General features: G+C 34.6%; 2 protein-coding genes across 3 annotated transcripts in view; both read right to left on the bottom strand.

The window, feature by feature from the left end:
- LOC128996993 (condensin complex subunit 3) overlaps positions 1-11138 on the bottom strand; it is a 39352-nt gene extending 28214 nt beyond the window's left edge. Inside the window, exons 1-7 of one of the 2 annotated variants that reach the window (XM_054422564.1) lie at positions 10694-11138; positions 7005-7193; positions 6620-6760; positions 2863-2950; positions 2034-2261; positions 1497-1638; positions 1091-1300 (exon numbers count right to left, since the gene is read on the bottom strand). In XM_054422564.1, coding sequence (XP_054278539.1) covers positions 1091-1300; positions 1497-1638; positions 2034-2261; positions 2863-2950; positions 6620-6760; positions 7005-7193; positions 10694-10810 — 1115 coding nt within the window. In that variant the 5' untranslated portion in view covers positions 10811-11138. The remainder of the gene's footprint in view (positions 1-1090; positions 1301-1496; positions 1639-2033; positions 2262-2862; positions 2951-6619; positions 6761-7004; positions 7194-10693) is intronic. The other variant, XM_054422565.1, reaches the window with a different exon arrangement.
- Positions 11139-12307: 1169 nt separating this feature from the next.
- On the bottom strand, positions 12308-13474 carry LOC128997143 (ubiquitin-conjugating enzyme E2 Z-like). The gene has a single exon (XM_054422728.1). It carries the CDS (start codon positions 13368-13370, stop codon positions 12564-12566), a length of 807 nt encoding a protein of 268 aa, XP_054278703.1. The 5' UTR covers positions 13371-13474; the 3' UTR covers positions 12308-12563.
- Positions 13475-24412: the final 10938 nt, after the last annotated feature.

Genomic DNA, 24412 nt, shown 5'->3' with positions numbered 1-24412 from the left:
AAAATCCACTGGGTAAATACCCAGTGGGTAGGTAAATATAAATTGGGTATTTACCTGGGTATTTACCCCAGGCCCGGGTAAATACCCAAAAACTGGGTATTTATAATTTGTATTCAAGTTAGAGAAGATTGAGATGTTTTTTTGCAATTATTACCCTGTAAGGATAGTAAAATGATAATAAAATGTGTTAAACAAAATTTCATATGGACACTACTAGTATTTTACTTCTCGGTATAATCGCCATAAATACCCAGGTCTGAGCATAAAGCATAAATACCCTGGTCGCATGGTTGCACTGGTCCTGACTACTTATAATTTTTTTTTTCAATGATAGATGAATTTATTTGATTAAAAGTGAAGAAAAATAATTTGTAAAGTAAAAAAAGTAATAGTTATTATTTAGAATAACAGGAAAATTTAACCTAGTAGTGGCCTATGTGTAAACAACTTAAGAAAATAATTAAAATTCAAACTGTAGGATGGCAGGATTTAATAATATTTTTGTTCTAGATCTTTTGTTGGTATCAATGGTATAAAAAAAACTAATTTCATAAACTTGTGATACAAAAAATTTTTGAGGACATCGGTTTAACCGGAAAACCCGTTATCCGGACTAGCCTCGGTCCCAAGGAGTCCGGATGAGACGGAGTCTACTGTACTTTCAGTATTCTGCCATTCTGCCTATATAAATCAGGCTTTGGGTCTGTCTAGCCTTCCAAGCCATTTACACAATACAAATTTTAACTATCATAATTTAATAACAGTAGAAGTAGGTTTAGGTTCACTATTTCTCTGATGAGGTGTTGTCTTGATTTCATAACAAAAAAGTGCTAAATCATTCAATAAAAGGTACTAGCAAAGCTTCAAGTTACTGTAAAAGGTGTTATAGACTATCCTAATTTATCATGTAATGATAACAACAATATTTAGGGGTAAATATGAATTAATTTCAATCGATTTCATAAATACCCAAAATACCCGGGTATTTCTGGATTATGGGTATTTACCCGGGTAAATACCCAGGGTATTTACCCCGAGTTTTAAATACCCAGGTATTTTACATCACTACGTGGGGTACAAATCTACTTACCCCCTGATATACTGACAAAACGGTGTGAGATCTGGTAGGATCACCTGGAACACACGTTCCCACTTGTCACTCTCGTCTGTTGGTTTGCAGAACTCCACCAAGGCTCTCCAGAACACCACCGTCACCATCGTAAGTTTGTGATACGCGATCTTCTGGTTGATAATGTGCATCTCTTTAGCTTTGGCTTCAAGTATCACTTCATGTTGTTTCCTGTGACAAAACGCAAATATCACTTCAAGTCTGTCAAACCATTCTTCAGGCGATTACTTCCTTACAGACCTACAGCAACACAACACCAGACACACATCAAAATTAAACTTTCACCTACAAAAAAACTTTCAACCTCACAGACAAAATTACCGACCTTAAATACTAAAATGGTGAATGAAACATTCAATTAACTCACCCAAAAACTGCTTTCAACAGTTTCATAGATGTATCGACAATTTTTTCAACATGGATGCATTCCAAGAATTCTTGATAGTTATGGTTGAAATACTTCAACCAGCTTGGAATGAGGCTTGTTTTCACATAGTCTCGGATCAGCTCTGAAAAGGGTTTATTTTTTTTAATTTTTAATAACGTCCAATGAAAGTTTCAAAAATTATGTTTAAGTATTTCTTTAAGTTGGACCCCCCTTTTTGATAGGGGGTATTCCCTTCAGACCGCCCGGTACTGTCGCCCAGTGGAAATCCCTTCAAATATGCTCTGCTTTAAGACATTAGTAAAATCATTTCAAAATATAATTTGAAACTTTTAAAGCAAACTTGCTGATTGGTTTTGAACAGATGTTGTTTCTTATAACATTTCTTTAGTACTCTTTGCCAATGATCTTCTACATTTAAATCTGTTTTACTAGGCTGATTTATTGTATAAAAAAGTGAACTTTAATATTGAATTGATGTTGTAGTTATAGAATGACCTTGTTCGCTGTCATGCTAACCTGATCTATCTCCGAGTCCGTTTTCCAATATCAACTGTCGCTGCTTGATGGTGAACTGGCGGATGACAAATCTGCCGATGACGATGTAAGCCTCCTTGCGGACTGTGTCTTTGACGTCGTTCATCCTCGTGAGGACATGGGCCAATGTCATCTTGTTGACAGCGATCTTCTGCACCACTGCACGCCGTACCTCGTGGCAGGGATCGTGCGTCATGTGGAACACAAAGGCTGTGGAAAAACAAAGACAAAAACTGTGAGATAGGACAGACAAAGACTGTTAAATAACAAGCATAGACAAATGCAGTGAAATAGCAGACAAATGATGGTAAACAGCACAATTACATTAAGATCAAAATATGTTTGGCAATTGATTATTAAATTTAAATCTTCATCCTTAGGCCTACAACTCTTTTTTTGAAACTGGACGGTATTTGACGGTTTTTTGTCACAAAGTACCCTGGGTGTAGTTAATTGGTATTTGAAATTGGAAAACAGAGACCTCCAATCAATACGTAGAAAGTGACAAGAAAAGCAAAGTAATTGAAAATATTATGTTGTACTCACCACATCATCTATCATTAGGAATAGCTCTAACCGTAAGATAATCTGTGGTCCAATAGACCTACCTATATCTTTCTCCAAGAATTTTTGTTTAAATTTAAACACTACACTCTAATGTATGTTAAGTGAACAAATCTGTTAGCGCCTAGAGTACCTATTTCATTTATACTGCATTTATATTTGTACATAGAACATGTTATTCTGATTAATGCAGTATGGGATTGTTGTGGTTTTATTATAAGTAGGCTAGACCTAGTTCAATAAATACCATTGATGATTTCGCAGTTGGGATCCCCTGGGGATTGCAGACGATAGAGCGCATACACTGCCTGTGTCCTTACACTTGACATGGAGTCCTGAAAAAAAATTAAGTGTTGCCAACCTAACCCTCCGAGTGTTTAGGCCTTAATGTCCGCCTATTTTTGGCGCATTTGCAAGGTTTTATTAAAACCGATCTGAGAAGCTTAAAACAATGTTAATTCTACTGTTCTATATACCATATTGTTTGGAAAATCATGGGCTTCAATATTATACATAAAACATAAGGAACATTTGTTTCAAAAAAATTTTTTAGGTAAAAAAAAATATTTTGGAAAATTTTCAAAAAAAAAAATAAGTTCGCGCTCAATGAAATTGTATAAATTATAGGCCTATAAATATTTGAAAATAGCCACTTTGTTCTAAATTTTATGAGGATTACAAATCTATATAATTAATACGCTACATGAAACTTTGTCGGTTGAACTCCTCCGCCATTTCTTAACCGATTTTATCCATTGACGTCTCATTGGAAAGAGCGTATCGCGTAGATTTGCAAACTGGCCTTACATTTCTGAAAAAGTCCCTTGGGCTCTGCCCCAAAGGCTTTGAAAGTTTCCATACTATCCTTATGAAGAACATAATTGTTTACATTTTGATCAGCTGTATAATTTAATTGCTGTTATTTATTTTTCAATTCACATGCAGATGCACAGTCTTTGTGGGGATTTTTTTCCTTTGTACATTTGTTTTACGCCACGATTGTAATCTCTGATTTGTAATTTTGGAAATAAATATATTCTTATCTTATCTTATCTTAATGAATCGCATTGGGTACATTTACTGATTTTTTAAAAATTAAATTTACTATTTTAATTTAAATTCGTACATATTACAATTATTTAAAAAATCGAGAAACCTGAACAATTAACATTGTACTGTAATACTTTAGCAATCATTGAAAGAACCGATTTGTTTACCACGAACATAGGAAAGTTATAGAACGCCACGAAGTAGAAGAAATAGAGAAAACAAAATTTAGGTAAGTACTATCGTTATTAGCCTATATAATGAAGAAAACATACAATAATGAAGATTCCCACAAACAATGAACAAGAATGTTAGCCATAGTACTACTATTTTGTAGGAAACATGGACTTAACATTATGATAATTGGCAAAGGAAAACCCTCTAAGGCTGATTTAAACTGGTAATGCAAGGACATTAACTATATGTTTTCATAAAGGTCAAGTGATTTGAAAAAGAATATGACTACATCCAAAAAGAAACCTTAATAAAACTTTAATTGAAGAATTCGCATTATTCACATTTAAGGGAAACAACAAACCATTTGAACAACATTTTAGGCCTTTCAATTCTGCATTTTCCAGGTAAATATAATTTACGTTATAACAATAACCAGCCAAATGAATTCCAACTGAAGAAAATAAAATTGTGTCAGGTAGTTTATGCAGAGAATCAGGCATCAGGCAGCTCGTAAGTAATGTAAACAAAATGTTATCGCTATACAAAAATGACTGAAATTTGTAAACGTACTGGCGACAATGAGTGGTACGTAGATGTGTATAGTCAATGTGGTACCATGCCGACTACATTATCATTGACGAAGATCAACATGGACAACCTAATGCGGCTATAAGTGAAACATTTGTAGAATGCACTAAAAACCCAGATCAGCTTTTGAACAATTATAATATATTTACAAGAAATGTTCATTATATGGAACTGTTAGGCACGTAATCTATTAGTTGAGTCTTAAATTCGTCGGAAATTATGGTTTATATTAGTTTTTAATTAAGTTATTTGGTTTCAATAACTACTTTACTTCTTTGAAATTGCTCGATTTCGAGCAACATGTACACTAGTATATAATAATATAAGGAAGTAGATTTGCAAATAAATAAGTTATGGGCAAAAAACAGATTTCAGTACATAGCGTTTAGCTAAGAATGCATAGCCTAACCATAGCTAGGAATCTGGCTGATAATTTACATCAATATCACTACCTACTTCTTCAGGATCATCAACCAGCCCTTCAAAATCACTTAAATCTTCTTATAATGCACCACGTATATCACTACTTTTGATTTTTAACACTAAAACAATGATAAACGTAATAAAACACATCAGTCATCGGTCCGAGGGTAACCTAGCTATTTACAAATACGCACGTCAGCTGTCTGCTACAATTACGATCGGCTCGGAGAACATACAGCGCTGAGACAGACCTCTGGAGAAAGCTTAGAATATAACGAGAAGAACGATACCTAACTCAATCCAGTTCAATCCGATTCAGTCAGTCATAGAGCCTTCGCCGTAAACGATGTTCGCGCGTCGAAAAATCGACGCGTGACACTACACAAAGTGTGTCGTGCGTCGATTTTTCGACGAGTGACACTCGGAGGGTTAAAATCAAATATTTGTCTACACTATGTGGAAGAAGTTTGGGCAGTGTTGCTTCATTGGAGGAAAACAATTGGGCAATTTTTATAATACCTTTTATCAATTTTAATCATGCATCACATCACAGTAAAAATCTATGACGATTTCTCTTAGCATCTAATAACACATAAAGCACATGAGATAAAATATACAGACAAAACCCCTTGAAAATAAAAGGAATTACAATGGCATTGATGACCAAAGAGTCAGAAGATTCTGCGGCTCCAGAAGAAAGCAGTGAGGCTTTTGACTTCGGCTGGCCGCCGAGACCACAGTAAGCCTCTGTTCTCCTCTCTTAACATTCTTACCATCTTTAGTCAATATGTACTTGACTCCGTCTGCTACGTTAAGGAGAACATTGGTGACTTTATACAGCGTGGTGCAGTACATCAGCACAACACTAGAGGAGCTATCGATCTGGATGTGCCAAGATGCAGACTGGCTAAGTCACTGAACAGCTTCCCAGTTATGGCAGTGAGACTTTTCAATAGACTCCCAATTGAAGTAAAGCAGGCGAACAATGCCCAGTTTAAAAGATTGGTAAGGGAGAGACTCCTGGTGGACCCCCTATTTGACACAGACGAATTTATGAGGGAACCTTGGAGAGGAGCCATCCGCAATCCAAGATAGCCTAGACATGAATTGACACAGCCTATCCAGATCATCTGGTCATCGGCGACGCAGTGGTAATTAAGGTAATTAATTAAGATGTACCTAATGTAATTAAACCCTAGCTGGAATTTTGACATCCTGGTTTTTGTTGTTTTCTTTTGTCAAAAATACCTATGATTCTACTAGAGCTTCCCCGTTGGAGAATCCCGACAAAATACTTGCACATAATGTGCAACAAAATACTTTGGAAAAATATAAATAGGTAGGTTTTTTTAGTCAAAGAAACTTTTTTGTCAAGTCTCTTGGAAAAAAAGAAAACTACTAAGGAAAGAATGTTATAAATAAAAGCACTATGAATTTTCCAGGCCTCTTATCCTGTACGCTCACACTTCAAAACATTCAGTTGTACTAGAAGAATCTACTTGATCTATCATCTTTTCAATAAAAAAATGTACTTAATGTTGTTTAGCAATTAACCATCAGCCTTAAAAAAACGGCCTTTAAATGACAATAAAAAATCAAACTATAAATACATTAGCACTATATTTAATAAGCTAGACACTAATTGAGATGAGAATATATCGAAGATGAAGGCCTACAGTATTTAAAACTATTTTGTATTCTAGATACCTACTATTTCTCTGGTATATGCAACAGCATGTAAATTAATTGAATCTGAGCTGTAGGCTTACCTGCAATCGTACCAACATGCACTCGGCAATCTTATTGTACGTCTCCTCTACTACTGAGGCGTCATGGCCCATGTTGTCTAGCAGACGATTCATCAGCTGACAAACCCTCAATCGCACCAGCTGGGTAATGCAGTCATGGTTCTAAACAACCGATCATTGTAAGAGATGGAAATCAATCAAATGTATGCCCATAACTTACTTATATGCATGCTTGAGCAGAATTATTTATGGCTAGTTGGAAATTTAGTATCAACAACTAACAAGATGATTATTTTCAAAGTATTGCTCCATTTTCAAATATAATTATGAAATTGCCAAAAATGCTGTCACAAGATATGTTAACACGATGCATTTTAAGAGTCTAACTAGGCCTAGTTGAACTTACTTCAAAAATAAAGCTGAAAACTCCTTCAAGCAGTGGGCAGGTTTCATCTTCAGTCAGATCAAAACTAAATGACACGGCAAAATCTGCAGTGAAATCCAATGTCCTTTCAACATTGGCAGACTTCTCTTCATGTAGTATACAAACTTTTAAACATTTGATGAATTCTGGCAAAAAATCTGTGATATTGCTCTGGAAAATAAAAAAATATAATTTTCTTTAAAAACTCTATTTTCTACTAGAAAAAATCTAAGTTTTTGTTTGAAATCCCAAATATTACTTTATTACTTAACTTACCTAGGTACTTAAGTTTGTCAGTCAGAGTTGTTCTCATAGACACCAGCATAACTTTATCTTTTTTAATTATTTTTAACTCTCGAGCTGGTGGTCTTTTTATGCTGTGGTGGCAAGGGTTTTTTATGGGTCGCGCAAAATTTGTTGTAACACATTTTTAGGAAATAAGTTTGTTAGTCATATTATACATTATTTTTTCAACAAAAAACTAGGCATAATATTATATAAATTTAAGACATGAAATTTTTATTTACAAAAAAACTTTTTTTGTAATTTAGCCTACTAAGTGGAATTTTTAAAAAAAAATTTATTCATAGGCCTATGCATAATATTACGTATTATAACACAAATCAATGATCTCAAAATCATTTTTCAAAATTACAAATTGTGCACGGTTTCATGAGGAAAAGATTGATATAGGCCTATAACACATAAAGTACCTTGTTTTTTTGTTTTTTTTTAATACATAAGTTACAACGGTTTTTATTAGCCTATTATATATATTCGTTGTACCACCTACACGAATACTTGAAGCGAAACATTCAGGTCTAACACAAGAAATAATTTATAAAATGCTCAAGTTATATTACATACGTAGAGAATCCATTTCAATTCATTTCATTTCAACTCACATTTCAATAAAAAATAAAACTTATACCGGTAACATAACGCCCAAACACCGAAACTAACCAAACACAACGCAAAATAAGCAACAACAGACGCCGGTAAAAAGCGAAAAGACTGCGTCATCATGACAATGTTGTCAGCTGAATGTGTTATTTTCATAGAGTTTTAAGTTTTCCCAAAGGTGTCTAAATAGTTGAAATGCACATCAATCGACAGATTATTCATTTCTGAACCGAATAAATACTATATTAAGTTAAATTAGTTTCATTTTCGTGCAAAAATCGGCGATTTCCTTGACATTGTAAATGCTTAAGGCCTCGGCATAAATCGCCCGATATCGGGCACACTCAAATTAAATATAGGCTATAGGTTGAAGTGAACTTTCACGTAGCCTAATTTACATCTTGCCAAACTGCAATCTTATATATTAAAACGTGACAGGGTTTTTTTTATTTCACGATTCTGAATCAACCACTTGATGGATTTTCATTATTTTGGTGTTAAAAGAAAGATAATTTTGAGAACTAGGGAATGTCGAAGCCATAATTTTAGTTTAGGGTTTCAGTTTTTTAGAAAATATGTTTAAAATTTTAAAAAGTCTAGCAGCCGACGCTAACATTTTGATTTTACACTAGCTTTTGGTATAATACCATTTGCTTAACGTAACAGCTGTAAACATTAAGCGTGTGGGACACAATTTCAGCATTTGGATAATAATGACATGCATGGGGCTGACTTATTCATACTATGTGTAATGCTATAGGCCTACTCATTGCGATACGTTCACTTATTTGGTAAGAGGATGACAGACTATTTAAATATACATGGTAAAACTCTAGATATTCTAATTTATTTTTTAGAGCAGTCTTTAAAAATTTAAGTTTGTTTTAGTATAATATAATTTGTTTAAACTAACAGCTGGATGAATATTCTATAGAAATATCAGGTTAGTTTATTATTCTGTGATTTTGCCATTGATTATAGGAAATGAAAAAGATTCTATAACCACTGATGTATACAAATTGAGGCTATCTGCCGCCGAGTCTTCAAAGGAAAGGTTATGCAAATTATTTTTCTGTTAGACTTTTTGAGGAAAGAATAGGAAAATAACAATGTTTACATGTTTTAATTCATCTTGACAGCTTTTTGTTTACAATAAAAGTTTAACCGCTTAAACTTTGCTTCCAGGATTACAAATAGAAATATTGAAATGACTTCAGTTTTAGTTGATTGATACAAGTAGAAATATAATTAGGCCTACTCAATTGATTGATTACTCAATTCCCGTACGTAGGACGGGCCAACAGCTCGTACTGTATTACGGTAAAGGCAATGTAAGTTAAATGGATTACCCGTTGGAATAAATAAATAACTTAGGCTAAACACAATCTGTCTTCATTAAAAAAGGGTAAAAACAGCGAATAACTTATAGTTTAAGTTAAGTTACTATGCTGCAATCTCTTTAACCGACCCTAAGTTCCTTATTAAATTCCTTGATGTTGATGACCATCTGGATGGAAATCAGTCAAACACACTAAAAACTGCTACAAGTACCGTACATGTTTTTTTAAATTTATGTCAGATTTAACATAGACTAGCCCACGATTACTAGAAAAATACCGGTATGGATCATAAACATAAACAAAATTACGTCGTTGGCCCGAATCCTATACTATTAGCATTGAACATATGTTTTGGCAGTTCCATTTAAGCAATGTTAAATTATGTTTATTTTCGGGCCAAAAACGTCATTTATGACGTTATTTTTCTAGGCCGGTATTTTTCTAGTAATCGTGGGCTAGCCTAAAATGTTGGTGGAACTACTAAATGTACTGTAAACATGTATGTTTAAATATAAATTAGCTAGTCTGTTCCACTTAACTTACAGGCCCTATGCTATTTATATCCAATATGTTAAAACATGTTCAACGCAGTTGCACGATAGCCGGCCGCGGTTAATGGTGAGAACAGCTAATATCTTGTAATTCATTTTCAGATCCGACTAACTTAACTTATTTTATCAGTGGTACGTTAGGGATTGTTACAAATTTATTGTATTTAAGTTTAGTTAACTTAGTGTGGGTTTTAGGAACTTGGATCAAGTTTTAGACTACTGAACTTAGCATTGTGGAAGGAACCTAACCTCAAAATTGTGGTTGACTGCTTTTTTGCGGTATTTCTTTTATTGTGTACCCAGGTAAGTTACTTCACCGCTGCTTTTTTCCTCCATGGGGCGATACTAAGGGCCGGCTTAGCAGTATTGTGTGGTGCTGCTATCTGTTGGGTTCTTTGAAAACTAGGCTATGTCCAAAATGACTGGGACGCAGTTTTTAGGCCTGCTGTACCGGTACTTATATGCCACTCATTTGGATAAAGCTAAATTTAAACGTTTTTGCGCACTCATCCACGCAGCGCATGCGCAGTGAACGTGTTAATGGAGGCATGTCACATTGAATATCTCAATTACCCCGAATAGGCCTAACTGCTTTCAAATTAGTATACCTGTCAAATTTAAGGTAAGTTAGGCTATAGGACAGTTAAGTTGAAGTTAACAAAGCAAACTTGTAGGTAAACATGACAATGCAAGACAGTACCTAGGGTCATAACTTAACTAGGCCTAGAACGGCTTGTAGACCTAGGCCCACTTGTGACCTAAGAATAGGCCTAGGACTAGGGAAGGGCCAGAGTCTGAGCCTCCAACCATTAACTTTTTTTAGCCTAGTAACAAACTTAGATAAGATAAGGCCTACTTATGAGGCCTGAGTACATACTTTGTTGTAGATGTTGGTTAGTATCTTCTTGTAAGATGCATGGCTGCTCTTAGAAAATTGAACTTCGTGAAAGACTGATTGAATTGAAAACTTGCCTTCAATAGATTTTTTAGACATGTTAGTATACAACAACAACAAAATAAATTGACGATAACAATCTTCTTCTACAAGCCTAAGTAACTTAACTAAAATATTCCAAAAACAACTTAAGGCAAGTCCATAATATGACCGAGTGTGTTCCAAATTCACTTCAATCAAAGTAGCCTAAGCCTAGGCCTATAAAAAGATGGTTAAGTAAATTGTTTTTAACTCAAACTTCTCTTGGACAGAGGTAAAGGATGATATTAAATTCTATTCTAAATATATATCAGTTTTAACACAATACATAACACACGCAAAACAAAACAACGACACGACAATAAACAAATGTGTTTTTATGGCGGTATTCTAAATCTAGCTAGATCAAGATCTAGAAAAACAAACAAAACATGAACGATAGTTTTTCTGTTTCTGAAGAGGCTAGCTCAAGCTGCTTAAACATGTAGATACGACATTCGTTTTAGTTTTTATTGCTTATTTAAATCAAATTTCCCATTTAGGTCGTTTGCACGGACACCTTTGTTTGTTGCCAATGTTTATTGAATGATTAAATTATCAAGGTTAGTTTTTAATATTGTAAATGTTTTCTTTTAGTTAATAACTACCTATTGTTTTTGGTGTGCAAAAGAAACAAAATCTGTGAATATCATAATAGAACAATAAATAGATTGATAATTGTACAAAAGAAAAACTGTGTAGGGTCACGGCCGCCTTTAACTCCAGGCCGCGGCCTTCGAAGTGGCAACGTCACAAGTCGTGGTGTAACAGCTGTTTTGTTTGGAAGCAGCTAAATGGTATTTGTGTATTTACAAAAGATTGGTTACTACTGGACTATAACAATATTGACTCCACTTAAAAATGTACAGATAGATTTTTAATTCATATTGTTTCTGTTCTGATTTTCAATTCTTTATGTTTTATTTTCAATATTTTAATCAATTTGTCTTCATAAATTTAAATTTAAATCGATAAAGTGCGAATTAATGAGCTTATGTCACCTGTCTGCCATGTTATCTTATGGGACGTCTGGCGCTAGACAACACCACTTGCGACGTTGCCAATTCTACCAGGCCGTGGCCTGTAGTTAAAGGTGGCCGTGGTACAGAACACTAATGTAATATCATTAATATGTAGTTATGTTTAACCTTGTGTTGGTTAGTCTATGGTTTAACGTGTGGTTGTATAGTCAATACCTTTTAAGGTTTCCAACTCACGTTAGATTTTAGTGACTTGCTAATTAAGTTTAGAGAATTAATACTATCCATTATGACAACTGATTATGTCGCTACTATTCTGTAACGTGTACAAAACAAACTACGAGTTAAATCACAAACCTTAGCCCGAATTTTTACGTAAATCATAAACTGTTCTATACAAAATCATAGAAATATAGAACGTCACCATACTCTCGGATCGGAATACTTATAAGTTACGAACAAAATATCAATAACTGATGGTTGAAAGGAGATAGAGGTCTAGCTGTAAATAAAGTAATTTAGATTATTAATAGCACGGTTTATTGGATGTGTATCAAACAGTAATGGTGAAATATACATGTTTACAGTAAATTTGTTCCTTAAATTTATCATTTATTCGGTATTTATTTAGATAGACTACCACGTTTATTTGTTGAAGTAAAAATGCACACAACTCGGTGCAAACGACACTTCTCTTCACGCTAATCACACAACAACACACAACAATGAAACATGAATCACCACTGTGCAACCTTTCAACTTTGATTTGCGAAAGGCTCACTATGATGTTAATATTAATAACTAATGAAATCACTAATACGTTTCCAAAAACCATCCGAACCGCCGTGCAATCTTTTGTAAATAATTCCTATTCTCTTCCGTATTTGCTTATAGTCACACTTGTAAAGCGGCTGACACACTGAACACTTAAATCTATCTTTCAGTGTAGCACCGTTAAGATGAAACCTTCTTTCGATCAGTGTGGTGTAAGTCTGATAGTTATTTACAAAGTAGTTCTCCATGATTTGTCGTAGTGGCTGAGGCAGGTTTATCGAATAGTCGTTGTCCAACATCCCGACAACTGCTACTCTCAGAGTCTCATGTTGTATCAGCTGATTGTCTTGTTCTCCGTCTGGAAAAATCTGTATGTAATTACCGGGCTTGTTGTGGTAAGGCTTTGAGTTCATCAGACTCTGGATGCTGATGAGGACGCTAGTCAGACTCTGGAGTGGACTCCACCCAGGACCTTCCCATGAGCTCCTTGGGCCGAGGATGCTGAGGCAGACTGTACCGTCACGGTCGAGGTTGCGGTTGAATCTGACGGTTGACCCACCCGTGGTCATCAACTTGACCTTGAGAGGTGCGATAGGGTAGTTCGGCGGGAACCTAACGATGAAATAGAAGAAGCCACCCTCGTATGGTGTGTAGGCGGGTCCTACGATCAGACAGTGAACTAACGTGATGTCCTGCTCGTCGGCCACAACGTGAATACCTGGGACAGGGTTGGTGAGGATCGCGACCAATTCTCTCCTAATCCTAGACAAGAAGAGAGGCGCAAAAGTATGTGTAGGAGAATGAGTGTTTAACGGGCCCCAAGACATGGTTAACACAACTCGGACTAATAAGTTTAATTAAATTCAATGAAGGTTGCAGAAATGCAGAAACGTTAGCAAAATATACAAAATACGGTGTGAAAATATAAATATTTTTGTTATTTGCCATTGATTGTTGTTCGAAAACACATGTTGGAGAACCTTTTGACGATGATTACAAGGAAAAAGACACATAAGCTTCAGACTTCGGGGAAACTTTAGCGATGTACATATTATCACAGCTACAGAGTACCTTTCCCGCAAGAGTTTACACCATTGACTTTAAATCATGAAAATAGACTACTTATCCTACCGTAAAATATTTAGTGTGTTTTGTATATTTCGTGTTGTTGACATTTGATTGCGCAGGAAATCAACTAAATATTTTTCTCTTATTTTAGGATACATTTGATTATGATTTACCCTTTGGTCATAAAACTTACTCCTGATGTACACACTGTTTCACGGATGCTCAACATGGCATGTTTAGGTAATTAGTTGAAGAATGGCTGTACTGCTGTACTCAATACACGCTTGGGCCAGCAAGACGAACGTACCGTAACACCATATACACCAAGTAGCCTAAACCAAAACATCAACAAATAACGATATATTTTCTTGTAATTGCGATATATTAAATTTGAATTTATTATATCTTTGAAAGAAGGGTTTCGTTGATACTATTCAAGATTTATTTATAAAAATGCTTACCTAACTTATAGCTTCGAGGGGTTGGATGCACTGATTTCATCATTAAAGGAACCCAATCGAGAAGATTGTGTTATCCGGAGTGGTAGTTGCAGTGCTTTAAGAGGGCTCTAAACCTTTGCCAAACGGCTGAAAAACACACCTCCGTATTACTCAAATTCTGGGCTTATTAAAGCACTTATCGACTTTCGGTAAACGGCAAAATGTTTCTCATGAAATAAACTAGGTTATTAACATATTTTAAGGTATTTAACTTTTACGAGACATATTTCATTCAAGGTTAAACTTAATGAAAATTGGTCATCTTCATCTACATAATCCTTAAACTTTTAAAACAAAATTAGAAAGTTTTTCCGTTTTAAAACCTTTATTAGTTTGTTTAGATGATTTCCCGCTAAGTAGGAATTCATAAAAACCAACAGTTAACTCATAAATTGAGTAATTTGTGAGGGTTGTTTATAAAAATCGCTTCGCAAAACACCCCCGTACGAAGGATGGAGCGTTGATGGAACTATCACCGCCGAGGAGATATTCGTCAGTGTTGCCAACCTGTTTCTCTACCCATTTTGACTGGTGTAATTCTCCAGAAAGGCCCACTGTGTCCTTGAATCAAATTAATTTAAAGACAGTCATAGACAACTTTGTCTGTGACTGTGACACAGTATTTGTTACTCGATCCATATCGTAATTCTTGATAAATGGCTAAGTCAAATTGCATTATATTCGGGATTTTACCATTGAGAGAATAATAAAATCGATATCGTAAATAAATATGATCTAATAAATGGCAACACACCCATCATTTGAATCAAATTAGTCCTTCCATTACTTTTTGTATTGTCAGTTTGGGTTTTACAATAATAGTATATTTCGTACCTAGGGTCGAAAATGAGGTTTTGTCGGCTCGAGATAGTTTTTAAGTTCGAGACGAAGTCGAGAACTGAAATCGATCGAGAGCTGCAAAACCATTTCGGTCCGTGGTACGAACACTATTTTTCACCACACTATACCCTATCTATTACCACTATCCACCACTGACTATAATAATGCACACTGATAGTCAACACAACTACAACTTTAAGGTTATGTGAAGAAATAATTTGAGGAATCAGCAAAAATAAAAATAAATAGTTGCTAGGCAATGGTCACAATAATACAATTCTATTGCAATGCTATGGATTTTGATTGTGTATTTAGCTGATTTTGCGGCCCCGGGCTGTAAAAACCTGCTCAGTCCCCAAATTACGATGACAGCTGGCAAGGCCAGCAAAACGTAACTTTCAGCCACCAATTAACGTATGTAATACAGCCAAAAACAACATAGTGTGGTGAAAAAAAAACTATAACGTTTATTAACTATAACGATTAATCGTAAGCAGACATTTTATAATTTACAAAAACATTATTATTACTGAATTAATAGTTCTCTGTTTAATGTAAAAATATGCAACTAAACAAAAATAAGATAGGCTACACTTTTATGATCTTGCATAGTTTTAGTGATACGTGACCGTTTTCAGCATGCGCTGCAACTAATATCCGGCGGTCACGTATCACTAAAACTATGCAAGATGCCATATCTCAGTTAATACTCGTCCGATCTTAAAGATTAAGGTGTCGATCGATTTGTAATAAAATTGCCTTAAAAAAGTTATTCTTGTAAAATTTTTGTAAAATCAACGGTTTTCGAGTAATTTAAGAAACAAAATTTTAAACAGCCGCCATTTTGTTTTATGAATTTGAAAAATCGTCATAATTTTTTTGTAGCTTTGTCTAGTTGTCATAAATGTTTGTGCAAAGTTTCAACTTCGTATGTTTAACAAATTTTCAGAAAAAAATTAATAAGTGAAAAAAAACAAAATGGCGGCTATCTGAGTAACTAAGGACTTCCGGACAATTTAAATATGATATTTAGATATGTTTCTTACCCAGGAACAATGCCCTAAAATATTGGTAGAGAGTTCCGGGACACCCTGTATAATAGTTTTGCCAGCACATCTGAAAATCTGCAAACCAACTGATGTTCTTAATATAAGAAGGTTTCAACTGACTACGATAAGATCCCCGTGCGTAGAACGGGCACACAGCTAGTATATATATATATATATGAATTTGAACGGATGGTGTTTTTGGCCTCTAGGGACCTCAAAACGAAAAAAAAATCGGTCCCGGGTCCAGGTCTTACTATGAGTACTACGGTAATAGCTTATTCCCTATATGGGAAATTCGCTAAAAAACACACTTTATTAGTTTCCCTGTAGCAGCTAACCTAGGTACTCGTTACATAAATGTTAATTTAATAGATTAATTGAAAATCAATCCAGGCAAATGGAAATTCGCTTAGTCTGCAGGTTTGCTGCAGCGGGGATATTCTTAATTTAAACCGACGACAGCCAGGGATTGCCCTAGTGCCTTATAATGGTGATTGCGAAAGCAAGACACAAAGGAAATTGTAGTTGCTTAAGATATTGAGGGTAATTCGGATGAAATCATCAGTATTCTTGGGATTAAGACTATTTCTCCTTTAAACTTACCACTGATAATTTTTGCTTCAACCAATTTTGGTGTAATTTTTTTAATCGTTGGTCTGGTAACGTTGCACAGCTTCGGTGGATTTAAGTTTCGCATTAGTATTATTGGAGTTCCTTCTTTTAATGACAGTAATGTGGTGGGTTAATGACAAATTGAGAGGCATTTGAATACCTGAGATTGTACACACGATTATTATTCACTTAATAATTTATATTAGATTGTGTGGGTACAGAACAAAAGAAAAAAATATTAAGGCAATGCCATCTCTTTTATTGCTTATAATACTTTGATAAAGGTTTTTACTTTTTATGTTTGCATATTTAATAGTGCAGAATTTAAACGTTGTTGAGTGCACAGGTGTGCTGCGATTGGGGTTTAATATATTTGGACTTATTCAAAAGTAAAATAGTTTTCTGTGCTGTACTCTGTAGAAACATTGTGTGGCACTAATTCAAATCATGACTAAGACAGCATTATGTGATTATTCAAACCTACAAAACAGTTGCCAGGTAACAGCTAGTTATATTATTTCTAAACATTGTAGTTCAAAAAAGTCTGACATTGGCCTACTGTGTCTTCTGTGGCGGAGCCCTTTTGACGGACCTGCACCAAACTTCACTCAAGCCATCCTTGAATAATGCCCAATAATGCCTGAAAGTTTCATTACAATTCGTCAAGCGGTTTCGAAGTCCATACCATAAGGTACATACATATATACATACATACATAGTTCATATTTTATAGTTATAGATATAGACATCGTCAAATTGATAAAAATGGGAAATTTACTGTCATTAACTCCACTTTTTTCTTGCCAGATTAGGAAGATAGACCCCATGAGTCATTTCCAACATTGTACCTATCAAATTGGTATGTTTCTTTTTCCTCTTTAGATATTGAACATTTTTGTTCTTATGAGTCACTTCCAACAGCAGCTTATCTTAAGTATTAGAATTAGTCTTGAGTTTGACTGTACATAAAATAATCGTTAACAAATTTTATGATAATGGTACAATAAAAAGTAAATTCAACAAGAATTCGACCCTGGTAATAATGTTTGGCTGCTGTAACACCATTACTGTACACTCTGACAGACATGGTCCAACACTGATCTTATCTCGGGCCCACAACGGCTCCCGGGGTGATTCTGGACTTTTATATCTACAAAAACAAAAAACAAAAAGTAGTCCCCAACAGCCGGACCCTACCGGAGAGTTGTTACTGTCAGTGTAGAATAGTCTCTTATAGCTTTTGTAAAATTGTTGGACATCCTGTTATCAACATTTTTGGGAGAACTCCGATCCAGAGGAAATTCTCTTGGTCTGAATTACCTTTATGTACAAATTCAAATTCAAATGAGAGTTCAGGTACACTGGAAGCTTTAATTTGTTTAAGCATGATTTTTGGAACAGAATCAATTTAAGTCCGCTACCAGTAGTGGAGATTTTCCTACATTTTATATTGTCAGAGTAAACTTCTATTATATATTTGTGAAGCATTCTTGAAATATTTTTTTCACATTTAATTATTAAGGTGTATTTTATTACAATTATTATTTAGTTACTGGCTTGGATAACGCATACTCTTTTATATACTGTATTGCCATCCTTACGGATCAGCGACTGAAGAAAATTAATTTTGAGGCTTGTTTCCCCCGGTAGTAGTAAGTAGAATATGACGATGGTAGGGATGTATATTCACTTCTCATGATTTTATAAGTTTTAAAACCATACCAAGGGAGACATATGTCCTTGGTCTAGGTCTTAACATAAGACCTACCGTAATAGCTTATTCCCTAAATTCATCAACATATGTCCAAGATAATAATCATTAATCTTTAACCTAGTATCTGAACCTGAACTTTTCAGTAGCAGAGCATTTCAACAGCAATTGTATTATTTCACTTTAGTTTCACTGGTCCAATTTTAACAAAGAGGGGAAGGACATCTAAAGTCGACTGATCAATATAACAATACACTGGTTAACGAATATCCTCTGTAAGTTATTACTGGAAAACTACAGTGTCCGATAACAAGTAACTAGGCAACATAGGCCTACATCACGAAACTCAACACCGCACGTATTACACACCACCATGGGGCGGACTGAGGTAAGATATTTACGTGTTTACGTCATTATAGTTGGTTTATTACGAGCGAAATATTGTTTTCGAACCACCCTTATAAGGTGTACCCGTGGGAGAGGATCCGGATGATACTTTATTGACAGAGCAGAGCAGATGCTAAAGTTTGAGAAAGTAATAAAAAATCATCATCCCTTTTACAACCTAAATATTTCAAAATGTTCTGCAGTGATTGCTTTAGTATGGCCTTACCACACTGCAAAAAACTCAGTATCATGGTTTTACGGTTTTACCTATGAGTTTGACTTATCGTCAATCAGACATTCAATTCAAATGTTAAAGCTGTAGAGAGTTACGAAAAATAACGTAAATAAAATGTCACCACCAAAAAGATTTACTGGTTAATGTCCCCAGTCTTTTTCACCAACTAGGTTAACCATTTCATACTGTAAGTGCCAACTTATTCTAACCTAGAGCACATTTTATACAACCACCAACTACCATAGAATAAAAATAGCCCAACAGAAGCACTCAATAAGAAGTCTACCACATACCATGTCTACTTATCTAAAGACAATGGATTGACAATAATTTACTTTTCACGCTGCTCGAAACTAAAATGACGCTCGTTTCGTAACGTCGATTCCTATCAGTCCGTCAGTAGGTCCCTTCGTCCCGTAACCCCCCCGTCCCCCCCTTCGTAACCTTCGTCTGTCTGTCCAAACCGAACCACTCAGTCATATATCAGTATAAATTAGCTTTTAACGATTCGCCTGTAACTACACGGGGTAGCGGATTTCTACCCCCGGATATTTACCCCCATGAAAAAACACCTACGTCATTTTGACGTCACGAGGGGCGGGGCTTATACACGTTCGAGAAACAGCCCGCGACTGGAAATCTACCCCCGGACATCTACCCCCAGACATCTAACCCCGGACATCCACCCCCAGACATCTACCCCCGGACATCTACCCCCAGACATCTACCCCCGGACATCTACCGGAAGGTTGGTACGCGTCCTATCCTTAGCTTGAGTGAACTTAAGTTAAAATAGGTGGATTATTGCTATTATCAAGCATCTTGCAAAAGGTTACGAGTAGAGTTGGCTTTAGGGTTGACATATACCAGTGCTTCAAAACGGGATGAGAGCACTGTTGAGATACCATTCTTTAAATCCACCGTAGATAAAACACTACCATAATTGACAATGGAAACAAAACTAGTATGAATTTAAATATGACATGAGATCACTATAGCTAGTGAGATGGAGCTCAGAAATTTGATTTATTTAAACGCTAAATTAATTCTTTTACCGTTGAAAACGTGTTATTATATAACAATTGAAATTTTGAAAGGTTTTCAATTAATATGGTAGCAAAAAATACTGAATTACTAATTCATCAACTTAAATGTGTCTTCGGATCGTCGTTGTGTCTTTGTTTATCGCTTTTGCCATAGTTTTTCATACAAACGATTATTTTTGTTTCCATGGATACTGAAAACTGCATTTATATTATTGAATTAATCAATGCACGCAGTAGTTTCAACAAAATCTAAATTAATAAATCTACCTTTGTTAGGTAAATTCTTGGTATAAACAAGTGGATCTGTCATCTCCTAAGAAGATTGTTCATCCCGGAAGACATTTGATAAAAAAAAAACGCCGAAACTAGTCACTCCACGTCAAATATGTGGATTTTAACAGCTACGTAATGAACTATTTGATTGAGTAAGTACTCGACTATGAAGTGTTATATATGAACAATAGTCTACATATATGTAGAATGTAATTGTTCAATTAATGTTAATAGGACTAAATCTAAAGCATTATAAATCGCTCGAAATGTATAATTTGTAGTTTGAAAAACAAACTTAGCACGCAACATCTACAGAAGGAAGTAAAACGTTAGGAAGCAATATTGTACATTATTTTGAGACTTGAAGTTGGACGACAAAGAAATCAATCTGGTAAATTTTATTGCGTAATAATTACAAACTTTTATTTGATTGGTACTATCAATAAGGTCGTAATACTATGCGTTAGGACCTTAAACTAGGTCCAAGATCTACAGTATATAGGAAACAAAACAAGGATAGATATATTAGACGATAAGTTATTCCTAGATATTGGATAAATCCTTCTATTATTATAATTTTGATTAAATGAAATAGAATATTCTGTTGTTATCCAATTTGTAAACTCAAACCTCTCTTGATTTTAAACGTTGGATTACTTTATTACGTCGTATTGTGATAAAATTGTATGTTAAATATTATCCAATTTTGGAAATTGAAAGGAAATTTCTGTTTAAAAGTTTGCATTATAAAAATAAGTTTTAAGTTTGTGTTAAGCTATTGTCAAATGATATCTCATTGAGACATAATAGGTCGACTAATGTGTGTGATATGTTTACTTCTGAATCTTTCATATTACCTTCAGTTGTAATATGTTATGATTTGTCCCAGATTTAATGCAGGAGTGGGTTTGGACTAGAGACTGGAGGATACAGTATACAAGTACAGTATATTAAGTTATTTTCTTTAAATTATCATTATTATTTTTAAGCCGTTCCTCGACCCGGACGAGTCGAGTCACAGCTTGTCAGAGAATGAGAATAGAGATTGTTTTGTGTGATACCACTACACACCAATGAATTGTCAGAGAATGAGAATAGAGATTGTTTTGTGTGATACCACTACACACCAATGAATTGTCAGAGAATGAGAATAGAGATTGTTTTGTGTGATACCACTACACACCAATGAATTGTCAGAGAATGAGAATAGAGATTGTTTTGTGTGATACCACTACACACCAATGAATTGTCAGAGAATGAGAATAGAGATTGTTTTGTGTGATACCACTACACACCAATGAATGGACACTAGCAATGTTATCCATACTCTCATATGGATGTATTAATTCACTTACATCCCTGCGAGAGGCAAATGCAATTATTTACATTTTATGTATTTTAGTAAAAAAAAACTTCCTATGAGTTTAATAAATATAACAGTAAAAAGTTAAGTAGCTTTTAAAATTTATATAAACGATAGCAGAAGTTTGATCAAATTGAATAACCTGTATAAAACAGAGCTCTCGCAATGCAAAATATTGCTTTGTTTACATTGGGCCTGAGATAGTTCAGGGGTTTACCACCAGATGGCATTGGGGTATATCTCTGGCGGCCAGTTAAGGAATTAGCTACCCTTAAAATTTACGATCTAAAGATTGATGTGGTCAATAAGGATTCAATAAATTTACATTAGCTTAAAATTGACAGAAACGAAGATATATATCTATATGAAATATGAATAAATATAAAAAGAAACATTTTCTCAATTTGAGTAAACCCTAATACACTTTTTTATTTCATGTTTGTGTACGTATGTTGAGAGTTTATATGAATATTCACACCAAAACTGCAGCATCGATGGAAGTGTTGAAAACTTGACTAATGATGTAAATTTGAGAGCAACACATTTCTGAACTGAACCTTAGGTGAGATACAACTTCAATCCTCAATTTTATGACATATAATACTAATATAATTAGTGTGTTAAATGAATTAACATTAACAAAACTTTCAAAAGTCAAATCTTACCTCCTTTTATAACCATTCATGCGTAGCCTAATGATGCAATGTTGAATGTTATCACAGGCATGCAATAGACCATTGGACTATACCATAATAGTCTGTGATGTTACATATTTACAGCATTTATATTAAGTTTACATTGGACCTGCATTTCAGCAGTTAAAATTGTAACAATTGTGTTTCGTCGTATTTTAATAGAATGCTATTCTCAAACGCCTTCCAGTAAGCATGTCAATAACACTTAAGTTGCTTATCTATGGTTAATTTGAACTTTACACCACATATTTAACACGAAAAATGCAACAAAATGTTTAATAGTGGTGATACGATTGGCATTTCATGAACAAACAGAACAGTCTTAGAAACAACAATAATTTTTACGATTGGAACTACTGACAGGTTCGGTAAATCCATATAAGTTTATCTCTTAATATTTCAAAGCGAAATAACATTGAAATTATAATAACCTACACAAAGTGTGTCCCCAGTCAAAACTTGGTTAATTTAGAAGATTAAACAGTAGTTAGCTACTTGGGTAGTAAGGATTATACCAAGATGGTTTCGTAATCAGACATTGCAATTCTATTGACTGATCCTCAATTTCAACAGAAACACATAAATGAACCAGAGAAGAAATATTTCTTGAGCCATCACAGCCACTACGAGTGTCAGCAACTGGACCTGTACATACATCGGATTACCTGACTGTTGGTAAAATGACAAGTTTGCCAAACTATACACGATGTGTAGCGTCCACAGAAAGCTTCAAGAACTTTGAAAAACCTAGAACCTAATGAAAAGTTCAAGATGGACCTTATTTTGTATTCGAAAAATGAAATATATGCTTTTCAATATAGTGTCGAGGTATTATTTTAGTCGACCGTACAAATTGATCTAAAACTCTTGAAATAAAATTCGCGTTATCAAATTAAATTGAACTCAACCGACAATTAATTTCAGCCTGAGAGTGTACTGCTGTCCATTTTTAACTACAGTACTTTTTAACTAAGCCAATCCAGGAAAACATTTTGGAACTACAGTTACAACTGATGTTTTCCCTTTGTACCCTACTGTATTTTACGACACCCTCAAACCACGACATAATGATCATTCATGGGGAAGAGGGAACCAGACTAACCGAGACAGATCTAGCTGATTATTTTAACCATCGCGAAATGTAAGTATAAGCACAGATGACAATATTATTTTACAAACTATTGCTGGTTAGGAAATACCCCCAAACAATCATAGATTTGAATTTTAAATGCATTGCTATTGTTCGGGCTAAATTCCTAAATGTTTACGAATACTTATAAAAATTATTTAAGACAAAACTAGAATGATTTATTTTTAGTAAGAACATCAGCCGTCATTGATTCTGTAGGAAGATACTTCAGTTCAATAGATCCTTCTTCAATTTTTTCTCGAACAAAGTGTAATCTAATCTCCATATGTTTTGATTTTGCATTGACGACAGGATTTGAGGCTATGTGTTGCGCTGCTTGATTGTCATTGTAAATTGTTATCTTCTCATGAGAATCTACCATATCATGAATTAATCTTCTTAAGTGAAGTGCTTCTTTAGTAGCTTCTGTGATAGAGTAAAATTCTGCTTCAGCAGTTGAAAGAGATGTACTCTTCTGTTTTCGAGATGCCCAACTAACACTTCCATTTGCATACATGAAACAATATCCTGTGAATGATTTTCTGTTTGTTGACGAAGATCCCCAGTCAGCATCAGCAAGTCCTGTAAGTGGTTTGTTTGATTTTTCAAATACCAGTGAGTGACTTATCTTTTGTTCCTTGAAGGTATCTTATAACACGCTTTGCAGCTTCCCAGTGCTCTTCAGAATGGCTATTGTTAAATTGACTCAAATAACTAACGCTATATGCTATGTCGGGTCTCGTTCCAACTGCTAAAAACATCAGACTTTGATAAGGTTTGTTTACTGTTTCATTTAGTGTCGGTTCATTTAATTTCACTTTAGGATCCATGGGAGTTCCAATTGGTTTACAATCAGTCATATAAAACTTCTTTAAGACATCATCAATGTATTTTGATTGATTTGCTATCAGTTTTCCTTCTGTTTGTTCAAATTTTATTCCTAAGCAATGGTTCAACTTAC

The sequence above is a fragment of the Macrosteles quadrilineatus genome, unplaced genomic scaffold (assembly GCF_028750875.1).
Source record: "Macrosteles quadrilineatus isolate MER2022 unplaced genomic scaffold, UCM_ALF_1.0 Scaffold_6__1_contigs__length_79288215, whole genome shotgun sequence".
Lineage (NCBI taxonomy): Eukaryota > Metazoa > Arthropoda > Insecta > Hemiptera > Cicadellidae > Macrosteles > Macrosteles quadrilineatus.
Note: the sequence above shows the minus strand (reverse complement) of the source record. Positions and strands in the feature narration are given on the sequence as shown.